The sequence below is a fragment of the Heterocephalus glaber genome, unplaced genomic scaffold (assembly GCF_053883595.1).
Source record: "Heterocephalus glaber isolate CG9 unplaced genomic scaffold, H.glaber_assembly_v1.0 deba00000676, whole genome shotgun sequence".
Lineage (NCBI taxonomy): Eukaryota > Metazoa > Chordata > Mammalia > Rodentia > Bathyergidae > Heterocephalus > Heterocephalus glaber.
Window position 1 is genome coordinate 8,783,927 of NW_028258156.1, and position 16,516 is coordinate 8,800,442.

The following is a 16,516-nucleotide window of genomic DNA, read 5'->3' on the forward strand; positions in this document are numbered from 1 at the left end:
ATTTGAATTTGAAAGATCTTTGGAAACAATACCAGGAGTTGCCTATGATGCCCTATACCTTATTAAGTCTCCAGTGAGCAGTCTAGAGGATATGCACAGGGGAATACTGAAGTATAAGTGTGGTTAGCACCATAAGGTTTGCAATGAGCTTGTAAAAAAGCACACAATTATGTGTTACATAAATATGTAAGGGATGGATAGTGCATTCCTACTCAATCTGATCAGTGGGATTTTATCCACAAAGCCATGTGAGAGTTGGCATGAATGCATAAAAACCAAACAAAAACGCTAAGAGTGAAATCCCTGAAACAGTTGCCAAAGTTGAACAACAATTCTGTTATTAATAACACAATTTCATTTATATTATAAGCAACACAAACAGCCATCCAAAATTTAGATTCAAACTTAAGTGGTGAACAAGAAAGAAATAAGATATTGTGTACAAGGAACTGCACAATTCAGGAAACTACAGTGTGGAGAGACACGTATTCCAAAGAAAATGGCATAAAAGAATTTTTCTGAGCAAAAGGACATGGACAAAACTCCACAGTAATAAAGCACAAGCTTCAGTTTCAAAGTAATCAGCCACATACAGTCTACTCCAGGAATAACCACAAACATTAGCTTTCACAAGGAAAAAATAACCTGGGAATGGCAGTACAGGACTCCCAGAACTATGGAGGCTGAGGCAAGGGGATCCAAGTTTGACTCCAGACCGAACCATTTAGCAACTCAGCAAGACTTTATCTCCAAATTAAAACTAAAGTAAAATAAAAAGGGATGGGGATATAGCTCAGTGCAAAGGCCCTGGGTTCAATTCTTTGTACAGGGAGGGGAAGGGGAGGGGAAAAAAGTGAGTGGGAACAACAGAATAGGTCTAAAGGAGAGGCCCCTTCCTCTCAAAGTTTATAGGAAGGAGTATTTTAGAATATATACAAGTTTATCTTTGAGCTCTCAGATGACAAAAGATAATATCTGCTTTTATTTGCTTTAAATACTGACATGGAAATCAGCAGATAGGTGGTTATTTTTGTAGGCACAGAAAAAATGAGAGTTAGAGGTTGAGTCTGAAATTATAGAAATCCAGCTTTGCCAACACTGAAAACTAGTCCAACTTAGTAATTATAAAGGTTTCCCTAGAGCTGAGGAAGAAAGTACCAGGCATGAGCTTCTTCCACCAGGTGACCCACTTTCCCCAAGGGAAGCTACTGCCCAGGCAATGAATGCTCCTGCCCTGCTCCAGAACCCTGGGGGATTTGGAACCTGTATTTCTTCTTCTGGACTTTTTTCAGGACCCAAAACTTATGCATTCAATATCCCACTGCTTTACTGAATATTAGGCAGCTACTCTGCTGACTTTGGACAGCATCATCTCTGATGTCCTTCTTTTGCTGCATGGGAATTTTAGCTTTAGATTTCCTCATTTCTGGCACATGTGACATGACAGATGGCATCTGATAATGACAGAGAAACTGGGGCATTCCTTAGCTAACACAGTAGAACATGAGACTTTCAGAAAAATATTACCTGTTTAGGCTGAGCTCCCTTGGAGAGAATGTCAAGCAAGTCAGCAGAGGAGATGAAGTAGAAGCGAGGAAAAGCTACCCGCTTGGTTTCCAGGTATTCAGCAAGAGCTTTTTCACAAAGGGAAAGCCTAGATGAATGGAAAATCTTTTTAAGCACATCTTGGCCACTCAATGAGTGACACTTCAACTGAGCAGACCCAGATCCTATTATCTGCCCATTCATCACAATGAGTTCACTGCTGGACAAGCCACCTTCCTCCTTCTCTTTAATGCTATCATCCTGCTCACGAGTAATGCTTAAATCAAGCCAAGTGGAAGGACACACACACACACACACACACACACACGCATGCATGCACACACGCACCATTAGTTGAGGTTAAATATAAATTAGACTTGGGTTTACGTCACTCATTGCCCTTCTTAAATGAAGACTGGGTTTGACATTGCTCAATCTGAGCCAAAATGCATTAGGAAAAGTTAACTGGCTTAGAGTACTTTTTTCCCCCAGAGAATATCCCCCAAACCCTCTCTCAGATATTCAGCAGCATCATAAGATCCAGAATCATTTTCACATTATTGTCCTTACCAAAGCAAAAGTGGCCCAGACTCCCAAATTTAATGGCTAAACATACATAAGTAAATTCTGTAGACAAATGTTTCATTTTTGTCATTCATCTACACATTCTAAATCAAAAGTCCAAATATTTCTGTGGCCACTAACTGTTGTAGAATCATAAGTGAAAATTACTTTACAAATGGCCCTTAGGCCAAAGGTTTCAAAAGTGCAAATATGCTAAGGATAATTTATAATGAAAGGAAAATAAACACATTCAAAAGAAGCCAAAATAAATATGCAATACCAGTTTCTGAGTAGGTGCTCAGTCAGTATTTACAGAATAGCTGATGAAAGAATTGGTCAGTTATGTTGATTCTCTTAATAAGAAAATATTTTTATTTTATTATAATAATAGTCTTTTGGGGAAAGGGAAATAGACTTGAACTTACATTAGCACTCTTTCTCTCTCCATATATATATATATATATATATATATATGACTTAATATGCAAAAGGCCACTAGACAATTACAAGCAAAATTATATAATGATTTAGTAGAGACTGAATCTACAATAACATGATATTAAATACTATTATGTATGTGAAGGAAATTTCATAACATTATACAGCAAACTGATCACTTTATATAGCTCTGTTCTTACCTGTATTGTAAATCTTTAAGTTTTTCATAGAGATGAGGTCTGCATGTTGCTTCTAAAACATTTTTTGTTTTGGCTGTCTTGAACATTAACTCCTGCATGAAAGTATAATATGAACATTAGAGATTTCTTTTCTCAATTTTTTACCCACTTTGGGGATTAAAAAACGAGAACAAAGTTACAATGACAAAGCAAGGTTAAGGAAATTTCTAGGAATACCTGACATCAATCCATCTGCTTTTGCCTTCAAAAACAATCTATAATCACATAGTTTTTTTTAAATCAGAACAAATGTAGAGACTACCACTTTTCTAGGCCCAGACAGAATTTCTCTTTTCTAAACCAAACAAACAAAAAAATCATAAAGGGAAATGAAGAGGGAAAAGGAAAAGGATTAAAAGAAAAAGGGAGAGAGGAAAAAGAGTGTGTGCACAGGATCTTAAAGAGTATACCACTATTAAATAATCTATCCTTTCAAATTAAATTACAATTTCGGTGGGAGTTCTGCTTTAGGCCAAAAAAATGTAACCTCTATTTCCCAAAAAACATATAGTTACTATTCTTTGCTATAAGTCTTTCAAATTGTTTATCATTATTATGTGTCTTTCTCCATATCTCTCATAGAAAAGCAAAAACAGAAACTGGAAATAGTATTTTCCCCTTCTCAATTTTTCACTTGAAGAGGAATCTATTTGTCCCTCTTACTGTGGAAGCTGACAACTAACGCCCTGTGGGACAAATAGGGCCCACTCTATTTTTCTATGAGCTACAAGCATGGCTTTCACATTTTAAATGTTTGAAAATATCAACAGAAGCATAGCACCTTATGGAAGTTATAACATTACATGTAAGTCATGATAAGTTCAAATTTCAGTGTCTGTAAAGTTTACTGGTATACAACCACACCAATTTGTTTATATGGTATGTTTTCTTTCATGTTACTTGGGTGGTATGAGTAATGTTTCAGAGAGTGTATGATTTGCAAAACCTAAAATATTCACTTATTGGCCATTTACAGAAAAAAATTCCCTGACCTATGCTTACTGAAATGAAAAAAAACAAACCTTTTTTCATAAATATAATACTTTGAATGACGGTTCTTTACAAAATTTCTTTCATATTGTTCTACAAACTTCTATATTGCTAGACTAGAATACAACTTGTTTCTTATAAACCTTAAATTCAGCATCTACTCCATCAAATATCCTGGCATCTTCCACAAGCTGGATTTGAATATCTTCTGAACAAGCAAAAATGCTTTCCAGGTGAGACCAAGTTCGCTGGACTTCCATCCAAGTAAAGATGACCGAGTCTGCTATGTTTAATTTATTCTGCCAGCTTAAAACCTGCTCGATGAAATATTCCACATACGTGCTTTGAAGAACAGTCTGTAACTGAACCTAAAAGAGAGGCAAAGAATTTTAAATAGCTGATTGGTGCATGAGGAGGCACTGTATCTGCTCTGTTTACTGCCGGGTTTTTGGACCTAGAATAAACACTCAGAAAAGTTATTCAATAAGCTTTTGCTAAAAGGTGAACTAATGGCAATAACACTTTTGTGAACATTTTTCCCAAAAGAGAAAAAGACAAATATAAGTAATTGCATTTAATGTGTCTTCTACAAGTAGACTATGAATCTCTTTGCAGGCAGAAAAAAAGTATTATGCACTGGAGTGCAGCTTTAGGAATTAAACTTCTTTTATCACTCTTTCCCTGGTCCCTGCCTGTTAATTATTCCAAGACTGTGTGTATATACTTTGATGTCCAAAAATAAAAGACTCTCCTCCAGCCTGATAGGCTTTCACTTCCATTCCCTCTCTTTTCAGGGGACCACTCTGCTCTGCAGCTCTTTCACACCCCATGGTCTGAGGAATGCTCATCACTGTCTGCCACTGAAATCCCAGAAGTCCCTGAGAAGAATGGCCTCTTCCCCTTCACTAAACACTGAACACATGGCACTCTTCTTTGGGTGGGTGGGAGGCATCTCTTGGTTTCTTGGATACTGTAGTATCTTGTTTCTATTCTCTCCCTCTCTGTCTCTTTTCTCTCTTCTTTTTCTCTGCTTATTTTTTATTTCTTCTCCTCTTGTTCACTGAAGGCAGCCTTTTCAAAGGCTCCATATGCAGTGGGCTTATCTTCTTTACAACTCTTTATCTAGTTCATCAGTTCTCAAAATACTAACAATGATCTCTCAGCCTTACCCACTGTGCTACTGTCAACCTCTGTGCTGGGCTCTGGTTTAACTTTCCATCTTTATAAAAATATCCCTCATGCTAAATACACCAAAAATTATAATATCACCTCACTATACTGGTTTCTCTTCCTAAGTGCTTCCTAAGCTACAGTCATTACTTCTCTTCCTAAGTGCTTCCTAAGCTACAGTCATTACTTCCTCCAAACGGTTGCTTGTACCTTTCTTCTCTCTCACATACAGATACGATGACCTCTATAATCTTAGAATTCAAATCCATACATAAACCATACTGTGCTCAATCCTGCCTTAGCAGTCTTATTTTTCATTACACACACCCACACACCTGTATTCCAAAGAAACTAAACTCTTACGGTGATCTCTGAATGGCAGGTGTTTTTGATGATTCCAAAAAGCTAATATTGCCCTCCTTGCTTAAATACATTTTCCTGATAGCCCTTTTTTGGTGAATGCAAGCCTATCTCTCACATCTGAGCATAAGCACCACCGCCTTTTAAGGACTCCTTAGATTTTCACTCTTTGCCATTAGAAAACCTCTATTTCTTCTTGGATGCCTTGAATTCCTTCTGTTTGTCTCTTTTCTCAAGTGCAAGTTTTTTCAGAACAAGTGTTCATACCTTTGGATTCCAGGTGGTACCTACAACACCTGGGGCCTGTTTTCATTGATACCCAACAAGTAAACAAGTATATGTTGAATACAGTCTTAGAATTTGGGAAAAACAAAAAATCATCAAACTTAAGAATCTATGATAAAACTGTCTATCTTACTTGGTTGTGCTCCAAAGTTTCAAAAAGCTGTTCATCAGACTTCAGTAGTGGAATACTTGTTCGATAGTGAACTTCATAAGAAAACTCCATGGTTGCCCAGGTCTGGCTGATTTCAGTAATAACCTAGTAATCAATAATATAGATTATTTTTTGTACACAAAAGTTTAATTTAGTGTAAATACCTAGCTATTATCTAGTATTTTAAAAGTGTTTTAGAAGTTTTTTCAAAAAAAGAAACCGAAGTAATATGAAGTATTACTGGCCTAATTTTCTTCTCCAGATAATTCACGGTGATGAAGTTTGTAGAATGAATTGCATCACACCAAAGAAACAAGCATCACAATAATACAAATTAGTATTTGTATTTGTAATTGTGTCACAATTTTATTGACTGTTTTACACCCTTCCCCAAAATAGACTGTGAAGGAACAGCAGAAAGGAACTCAAAAAGATTATCTGAAGATTTAGCAGATGTTATTTACAAATTATCAGCCCAAGAGAAGTGACAGGTAGTTGCCTGAATGTGTATCTCCCTAAAGCTCTGTTTCTTCATCTATAAAACAGGAATAATCATCTTACCTATCTCAGAGGATTGAATTATTTAATACAAATAAAATACTTAGAGTGGGCTTGCTACAAAATAGAGGAAGTAAAAGTGTTTTCTGCTATCATCAACTGGGTCAACCCCTTGGTTTTGAACCCCTACTGTGACTTAGAATGATTGTGGTTTTTGCTAAAGTCACTTAACTAGCAGCAGAGAACAGACTGGGATGTCTCCACCCTCCAGATATCAAAAGGAGTTCTCCCAGTACTGGATTCTATGCTAATGACAAAATTAGCCTAGTAAAAAAGATACAGGCCTGAAGACACTACCTTCTCAGTGCCCAGTTCTTTCACTGCTTTGTCCACAATGCTTCGGATCTCATCTTCCACTCGGTGTAACTGTAGTGCTAACAAATCTGCCAAAGTTGTGGCTTCATTTATTGAAAATGTGACCTGATTAGGAGGATGAAAAAGGTAAAATTTACATTCCACATACACTGATAGTTCCTTTTACCCAATAGTCACAGGAATGTACTGTAACTAAAACATACTCCAATCAGCTGCTGGGATATCTCTATCTCTGCCTGGTACGGGCAACTGCAGGTTCTCCTAGGTAACTCACAGTTCCAGAGCCACCACTTTCCAGAAGCCAGGCCAAGGTTTCTGCCATGCTCACGCTACACTACTTTGTTTCATATCCTTGCCTTGTCTGCACATTTCTTAACTCCTTTGCTCACAAAACCCATTTTAAAAGAATCTCATCCCTCATTTATTATAATTTGGTTGAAATCCCAGGAATCATATAGTAGCTCATTTGTCTTTTCTTCCTGAAGTGCTCTCTTCACCGAATATAATTCCTGGTTACTTCCGTGATTTAACCTTGTTTTATCAATAATTTAATCTTAGCTCCCAGGCAAAAAAAAAAATACTAATGTCATTATTCATATTTGACATCTGAAAAAATAATTCCTATTCATCTCTTCATTTTCTTGTTGGTTACCCCTTTCTCCTCACCTCCATAATATTTGGTTCTTAAGGAGCGATCAGCTCTTCCTATACCCAAACGCATCCATGTCCCTGCTAAATGAGAACTGACCCAGCCACACAGTTGCAAGAAAGCCATTTCCTTTTTCATTCCTGCTAAGAATATCCAGTTTCTGCTTCTTGGAAACAGCAGTCCTTTTTAGCTCCCTCTACCCTGTTTCCTTAGCATCATCTATCTCTCTCCATAGAGGTGATCAATAATCCATGTTTGTCCAGGACTGAGGAGTTTCTGGTTGAGACTTTCAGCCCTGAAACCTGTACCTGGAAAGTGCTGGACAAACCAGATGAGTTGTTCACCCTATCTCTGCATTGCTTCTGACTTCACTCAAGTTCTGATGGGAGCCAGGTCTTCCCTAGAGAATAATGAGCAGAGATGTGTACTGAGGCAGGCCTTAGTGGTTATGCAATAGTTATGCAAGGACACCAGCCCAGGGGACAGATGGAGACTGAATCTAGTTTCTGCCCTGCTGCCCTAGGGACAGCATGGAGGAAGGTACTTTTTCTATACTAAGAGGATTTTCCTAGCTTGCAGGAAGGCATAATATAGGTTATATGGAGACTTTAGTAAGGTGAAATTTTATTGGGAGAAATATCAGGAAGACGTAGGAGGTAGGAGCAGATACTCAGATATATATATATATATATAGATAGATAGATAGATATATGATTTTCTGGATGAATAAATTAAATTATTTACAAAATCTAAATAGTGTGGGAAATATACCAATAATAATAGCATCAGAGAGCATTTATTGACCACTGACCACATAAGTATAAGCTAAATAAATAAAAATAATGCTTTGCATGCAGACTTGGTGATCAAATTGGAGATGCATTATTTTTATTTCATAGAAAGAACAATGGGGATACGACAAACAAAACCTAAAACCTCAAAGTTATAAGTATTAGAGTTGGAGCCATCAAGTCCAGGCTGTTTCTGGTTTCTACCTCGTAATTTTGCCAAGGTTAAGTGACTTGATTGAGATTGCTTAGCCAGTAGGAGATAAGGGGGGGAGGGGGGAGGGATGAACACTAGGCTCTTCAGAGGTCCTGAGCTGTCTCAAGGAGCTTGGCCTTTTGCATGGGACTAGACTTTTTCACATATTCCATTCCATCTTAGATGATACTAATCAAGGAATAACACTTCATGGTCACAGAAATACTCAATAAGACCCAGGGTACTCACCCCAATGGCCTTCATCAGCTGGTGCCAATGCCTATCCCTGAGGGCAGGACTCTGTAACTCAGAGATGGCTCTCAGGAAGATTGTCATGTTCTTCACAGTGCCTTCCAGACCTGCATAAGCATCGCAGACACGGACAGCTTTATCTAGTGACCAGATTTCCTAAAGAAAAAGTAGAAAAATATCAGTTTCCTAGATAAAATATTATATAACTTGTCTCATTTAAAAGAATAAACACACATTTACCTATCCCTTAAGAAATAGAGTAAAAGTATTTAAAATCCATAGGCTAAGGACTAAAATCAGAGACCTGGAAAGGGATCTATTTATTCATATATTTTGAGTCCAGTATGTACAAGCTACGTGGTTACACCAGTTTCTTATTCACAAGATCTAACTGGATGTCCCATGTAACATCAACTGTAGGGAAGTAATAGAGTTCGCCGGACATATTCCTCTGACACAAATAAGTGGAAATTGGCATAACTATCTGGGTTACTGAGAGGTACTTTCTAATATTTGGCTCATTTAAATGGTTGCTTTAAAATGTTGTGTTTCTGCATTTAAATATTGCATGGTTTTAAGATGTTTTAAATAGGGCCCTTGATTTGGCTCTCTGCTTGGCCTATTGAACATCAATAATTGTGGATCAGAAAACCCATGCTAAAGCAATTAAATTTTAGCGCAGAGAAAAGGACAATGCCAGTTGTCTAAAAAAATAAAAGACCTACAGTTGAGAGCGAGGGCTGTCACTCTGTAGGGAATAATCCAGTCATTGAGGAAATTAACAGGGAGTATGGAATGAGGTACAGTGACCTCATGACATCCGGAAAAATGGAAAAAAAAATTTTAGTTAGCATCTTTGGACTGGGACAACATGAGAGAACAAACCAGGCAAAGGCTGTAGGAGCTGAGCACGGAACCGAATCGGGGACAAGCATGCTGAATACTGGGATGCGAAGAAAGAAAAAGGCCTCACTCCTTTTTTCTGAGACAGGGTCTTGCTGTGTTGCCCAGGCTGGTTTCAAACTGCTGAGCTCTGTAGGATTCTCCCACCTCAGCCTCCCAAGTAGCCTGGACCACAAGCCCATGCCACCATTCCTGACAGGCCCTGTCATTTTCAAACTGACTTTCAGAACTGTGTGTTGGCTTTATCCAAAGTTCTGCTCTCCTTAGGGGGCATATGGTTATGGGATTATCAGGCTAAATCAGCTAAGTTCTGTATAGATTGATCCCTCTTAGAATGCTGGCATAATCAACAACAACAAAGATCATAATATTCCATATCAATCTAGCTGTGGCATACTGCCATTAGTTGTCCCAAATTCTAGAATCAGGTACAAAATACTCATAGTTGCTAAGGAAAGAAATCAAAGGCTTCATTCATAAGCCTGAGCCCTTAGCCTTGATACTCTTAACCTTTCCCTCCATTCTAGAAAGTCATAGGAAGCAAATGATTACAGTTACTTCTCATAAATTCATTAGCCCTAATATTCTTTTATCAACTCATTCACAGAAAGGCAGGCTTGATTAGAAGTGCAACTGGCTGAGACTGAAAAAAATACTAACTGTTATCATTCTATTTGATATAAATAAGGACATGGAGCTGAACACACCAGATATTAGGTTAGGGAAGATAGAAGAAGGTGGTGCTGAGAAAGATAAATTGTTGTAATAGACAGTTATGGAACTCGCCTTGGCAAACTTTCGGAGTTCTACATCCATCTGTTCCACATTAATCTGTCTCCACTGGGTTTTAGTCCAATTATCAATGCTTCTCTGAAAACGCGCAAGCAGATAAAAGTGTCAACAACATTTGGTGAAAGCAAGTCTCCACAGCAAAATATATAAACTGATGACACACAGGGACTCTTATCATCCGGTGGAAAGACAATTTTTAAAATATAAACTACACTTGTCAAAACTTCCCTATTACTAAAACAAAAAAAACTGTCAGAACATGTCAAGCTTAAGGCTAAAACATTCTGATATATTAATTTCTCTTGGTAATGATAAATTCCACATATGTAATCATTATCACTTAATCCTGCATAGTTTGAATAAATTGAAAAGTAAATTATTAAATAACAGGTTTTTATACTCCTACATGTAACATATAATAACTTTCACAAGATAATCTTCATCTATTATAAACAAAACTTTCATTAACTACTTTTTGACTATATTTTATACCTTAATATATCTGTATATGGCTTTCAGCTAACTTAGGACAATTATGTATAATACATGTTGCAATATGCCTAGTTCCCTAGAGCTTATTTTTATACTTAAGTTTTCAACTTAATTAACCACATACAAATTAATGTCTTTTTTGTTTTGGTACTGGAGATCGAACTCGGGTCCTTGTGCTTGTGCAGCAGGCGGCAAAACCACTGAGCTAAATCCCCAGCTCCAATGTCATTTTTAATAAGGTTCTACTTATTTATGCGCACACATAAGAAAAACATGGGTACATGCATGAGCTTCTATGGGCAGGTGACTATGTATATGTACCACATATTTATATATTAATTTTTATTTATATCCTTTGTATCTCCTAAAGGATCTGGGGCACTTTGTCACACAAAGTTTCACCCTGAACTAAAGACAGAAACAACCAATACAAAATATGTCATATGGATGTATTCATTATTCTGTAAAACTAACATGCACTAAAAAAGGGCATAGAACCCACTGCTAGGGACAAAGCTCAATGGGATAGAGCACTTGCCTAAAATGCACAAGGCCCTGCATATGATCCCCTCACTGCAAAAAGAAAAAAAAAAAAGGAACACACAAAATGCACTTTTTCACTTCATTAAATTCCTAAATCCAGAGTATTTGTTTATATGCAAAATAAATGTATACAAAATTTTATTCAACTGATTTAATGTTCATTAACTGCATTTGAAATGACAATATAGTATTTTAAACATCACTGTTTTAATGAGTAAGCTTAAAAATTTTCTTAAAAGCCTGATATTCATGGGATCATTTTACTAACAGTGATACTTGAACCCTAATTTGTAGGGTAGGGGGTGAAATCTAATGTGTATTTCACCACATCCAAACAGAATGATACAGACACTAAAAATTGCATGTTTATACAAAGGAGCTACTAAAAGAAAGAAAGAAAAAGAAACCAAAAAAGCATATCTTACTCTAACATAAATAATGACATCCCAGAGTCCCTTGAGCAATTGTATTTCTTTGCGATACTGTTTCATCTGTTTGTACTCTGGAAGAGCCACTTCAAAGAGGCGAGCAGATTCCTGTATTTGCAACATTTCTTCCTCTAATGCCTCGAGTTCCAGATTTGCCTAAGGAGAAAACACACATCTGCACGCAAACCACCAGACAGGCCGCCTCATCCTGTAGCTCTGCACATTTCAACGTTTCAAATTCTGATTTTAAAAAGATTTTAAAAAAAAACCCTGCAGTATAATTATTGGTAGCATGTAGAAGGCTTCTGATCAGCAAACTAACAGCTACTCAAAAGTGAGAGTAAAGATTAATACATTTAAGAATGCCACCAATATTCTCCCTGTGCACATATATCAGCAAAATTTGCTGTGGCATCAGATTTCTATGAATACAATAACGCCTGTCGACTTTCACTGTGTGGTTGGGAACTTCACAGGGGAGCGAAAGATCAGGCACTAGACATTTTCCATGTAAAAATAAATTATCTTTTAAAAAAACCCTCTGATTTAAAAAACTACCCCACAGTTTATTAATAGTATAAACAGCACATGAGAATTCATAAAGCAAAACACCAGAGCTAAAAACACAACCCAATATGAAAATTTCATCTTATGATTGTCTCTGCCAAGTTTCATCTACCCTCTCATCTATGTAGAAAAGCTTATGTTTTACATCACATATATACAGGCTCATTTCTTCTTTCTTGATGAGCCAACTCTCACTTTCAGCTTTCTATTAACAAAGAAGTATGTAACGGGTGATGGAGAAATATGGTGAGTACTTAAACTGAGAAAAAAAAACCTTTTACAATAAAGAACACATTGCCAAGAACAATGAGATAAATGTGTTCAAGGTGAGGGTGAGTAATACAAGTAATCTGAGGGGGACTGATGGCAATATGACTTTAAATGTGATAATTTTTAAATTTCAACTTTCACCATATCTGCAGGGTCAAAGTTTGAAAAGTACAGAACCTGCAAGGCAGGAAAGCCACCCCCAAGTTCCATAGGCCTGGTGCCCTTTCTGAAATTCTCAATTCTATGCTCAAGCTGTTCTTTATTTTTTTAATTGATTGATCATGTTCATAAACTACACTAGGTTACTAGCTTTGCAAAAAAAGGAACTGGACTTTGTTTTTCCACTTTATATTTTCTCCTACCCTCTTCCCAATATTCAACAACTTTAATATTACTTTGATTTTAATAGTCTTTTTAATTTTAAAAACCAATACTTAATCCTTTTGTCAACTCTCTCTAGTTGACAAAAATGTCATTTACTTATATACAATATAAAAATTTTTATTTACTTATATACAACATAAAATGAGTCATTGTGGAATGACTCAAGCTAATTAACATATGCATTACTTTTTTATTTTGCAATGAGAATATATAAGACCTTAAGGATTTTCAAAATAAAATGTATTATTATTAAACTACAGTCACCATGTTGTACAACATATTCATGCCTCAGTTATGCAAGGGACTGGTTCCAGGAACCCCAAGGAATGCTCAAGTCCCTTACATAAAATGATGGGTAGACTAAAAGCATACCTTTTATCTTTTTCATTTATTTTTAATTATTTTCTGACTTCTTATTACTTATACTAATTTCATTATTCCTATAAACATGTACCATTTTCCAATTAAACATATTAATTCTATCATTCCTAGAAATACATACCCTGTTAAGTTAATTCAATTGGTTACTGTGTCTTTGGGTATGAAGGAACAACAACACTTTACCAAGGAATGTCACTATTAAATTTCTTTTGAAAAGAAAGAAATTCAGCACACCACACTTCTTCCCTTATTCCGGGAAGGCTGACGGTTTCTGACTTTTGGAGTGTGTACTATGGTCTACTACACCAGGCCAGAACAAGAATACACATGTCTTCAGTTGAGAACAATTAGATAAATGTGAGATATGCAGTCTGAACAAACACACTAAGAAAATAACTTCAAAAAAAGTTAATCAAAACCTATTATATTTAAAAGGTCCCCCCATGCATTCTGTAGGTATAGAATAAGCATCTCCTCTTTTAAATATATAACTATATGTTATTACATAGCACAGGAATGGTAGGATTCAATATCTTACCACTGGTAAGTCATAAAGGCTTACATACTACACTTTTGTCAGTGAAGTAAAAAGCAATTCCCTATCCACAATCTGTTCAGGTCACTGGTGATTTGGATATAATCCTTGAAAAAATAAAAGAAAAGAAAATCCAACTTTATTAGCATACGCTAACATATTCCTTTTCAATGAATATTTTAATGAGTCTTCTTCAGCCAAGTGAAAGAAAAAAGAAGACCTTATGCTGTAGAATGTTGTTTTCTAAATAGGGTTAAAAGCAATTAAAATAAAATTCGATGTGAAGTTTGAAAAGAGAAGTAATAGCTTTGTCAAACTGGACACCAGTCTTAGGGAAAGACTATCTCCATCAGGAAAATGGATCAGGATGGCATCCCAGATGCAAAGCTCAAAAACTGATCCTGCTGCTAATTTAATTTTCACAAAGTCAATTTCTCAAAAAACTATTTTTCTGTTTTGTTTTTTTTTTGGTACTAGGGATCGAACTCAGGACCTTGCACTTGTGAAGCAGGCGCTGGAACCACTGAGCTAAATCCTCAGCCCAAAGAACCATTTTTCTAATAAAAGTTTAAAGCATCTTTTTAACCTCTTGTGACTATTTGTGATTACTCGCCCACTCTATTCATTCTTATAGTCGTTTATAATAAAGTAGTTCATTATAAATTAGAAATGAGAGACAGTAATATTCATGTCCAAATTTAAGAGTAAATTATGAACTTTCCTATGGGTAAATATTGCTAACAAAATATCACATGGGAACAAACACATTAGCAAAATGTATGTACCCTTGCTGAGTACAATGATGAGAATTTCCTTTTTTAAAAGTTAGCCAGACTTTTTTCATTTCATGAAAAATAAAACAAAATGTCATAATTAAATGAGAACAATAATCATTACACTGTGCATCACTGTCTTCAAAGTAGTTACTCAAACTAAAAGAATAAACCAAAAAGATTCTTACAAAAAACAGGTAACAACACAAATCATTCTTTTCAACAAACCAAGATAAACTAGTAGTATAAATGGAATCAATTAAAATATATATTGAAATATTTTTAAACAATGAGATTTGTAATTTGGGGAAGTATTTGAACTTCTTCCTATTTCCTATTTATCTCCTCTATTTTGCTCTTTATGAATATATATTCATATATATGTATGTAGTATATGTTCACGTACATATATGTATAATGTTTCTATATAAGAAAACCCATACAATACTTGAGCTTGTGTATCTGACTTATTTCACTTAACATTAAGTTTTCAAGTTACATCCATTTACCTAAAAATGTCTCAAATTTATCTTTATGGCAATGTAGTACTCCACTGTGTATAGGCACCACATTTTCTGTTCATCTGTTGATGGAAATATATGCTGTTTCCAAGATCTAGCTGTTATAAATTGAGCTGCTATAAATGTGGGTATGGGTATGCATGTATCCCTGTAATATGATGATTTTAACTCTTTTAGGAAGATTATCTGGAAGGGAGATAGCTGGGTCAAATGAATTTCTCTCTTTAGCTTTTTGATGAATATACTGATTTCTATAGTGACTGTACTAGTTTACATTCTCACTGACAATATAGTAAAGTTTCTTTTTTTCTCACATCCTCCCCACCATTTGTCGTTATTAAATTTTTCGTGATAGCCATTCTTTTTAGCTAAGATGGTATGCCAGTGTAGTTTAAAATTGCATTTCTCTGATGGCCAGTGATGATGAGCATTTTTTGTATTTACTGGCCATTTGTACTTCTGCAAAATGTCTATTCATTTTGGTTGCCTATTTTTTAATTGGGTCTTTTAATTTTTTGACTTTTTTATATATTCTCGATGTAAGTAAGTCCTCTATCTGAGGAATAAAAGTCCTCTATCTGAGGAATAGCTGGCAAAAACTTTTTTGTCATTCTGTAGATTGTCTCTTCACTCTGTTGGTTGTTTCCTTTGCTGCACAGGTTTTTTTTTTTTAGAAGGTTTTTAATTTGATATGATCCTCTCTGTTGAGTATTATTTCTTGTGCCATTGCGGGTCTGTTCAGAAAGTCCATGACTATGCCTATGTCTTCAAGAGTTGTCCTGGGGATTTAGCTCAGTGGTTCTGCTGCCTGCCTCACAAGCGTAAGGTCCCAAGTTCAATTCCCGGTACAAAAAAAAAAGAGTTGTACCTATTTTATCTTCCAGGAGGTTAACATTTAGACCATTGATTTATTTTGACTTTAGTTTAGTACATGGTGAGATATATGGGTCTAAACTCAATCTTCTGCATATGGATATCTAATTATCCCAGAATAATTTATTAAAGAGGCTATCTGGGACAGGGATTTAGCTCAGTGGTTCCGCTGCCTGCCTCGCAAGCGGAAGGACCCAAGTTCGATCCCCAGTACCAAAACAAAAAAAACCAAAAAGAGGCTATCTTTGCTCCAGTGTATGGGCTTTTTTTTTTAACCTCTAGGTCAAAATAGCTGAATGTGCCTGGGTTTTTTCTGCATCCTCTAGTCCAGTGGTGGTGAACCTATGGCACACATGCCACAGTCAGCTATTTTGTTATCATTGAAAGCTCTAAAAGGTTTGCCATTACTGCTCTAGTCTGTTCCATTAATCTACATTTCTGTTTTTGTGCCAGTACTATGCTGTTTTAATCACTGTAGCTTTATAATCTAACTTCAAGTATGGGATTGTGAAGCTGCCTGCTTTAATTTTGTTACCCAGCATTGCTTTTGCTAT

The 16,516-nt window shown here is 36.0% G+C and overlaps 1 protein-coding gene across 9 annotated transcripts in view; it reads right to left on the reverse strand.

Moving 5' to 3' along the window:
• The window catches only part of Dnah11 (dynein axonemal heavy chain 11), a 327,476-nt gene that overhangs the window by 240,405 nt on the left and 70,555 nt on the right, over positions 1-16,516 (reverse strand). For all 9 annotated transcript variants that reach the window (XM_087206427.1, XM_087206426.1, XM_087206425.1 and 6 more), the window contains 8 exons: positions 11,656-11,814; positions 10,190-10,273; positions 8,498-8,656; positions 6,598-6,720; positions 5,725-5,847; positions 3,920-4,144; positions 2,748-2,839; positions 1,528-1,654 (listed from right to left, as the gene is read on the reverse strand). In XM_087206427.1, the coding sequence (XP_087062553.1) occupies positions 1,528-1,654; positions 2,748-2,839; positions 3,920-4,144; positions 5,725-5,847; positions 6,598-6,720; positions 8,498-8,656; positions 10,190-10,273; positions 11,656-11,814 (1,092 nt within the window). The remainder of the gene's footprint in view (positions 1-1,527; positions 1,655-2,747; positions 2,840-3,919; positions 4,145-5,724; positions 5,848-6,597; positions 6,721-8,497; positions 8,657-10,189; positions 10,274-11,655; positions 11,815-16,516) is intronic.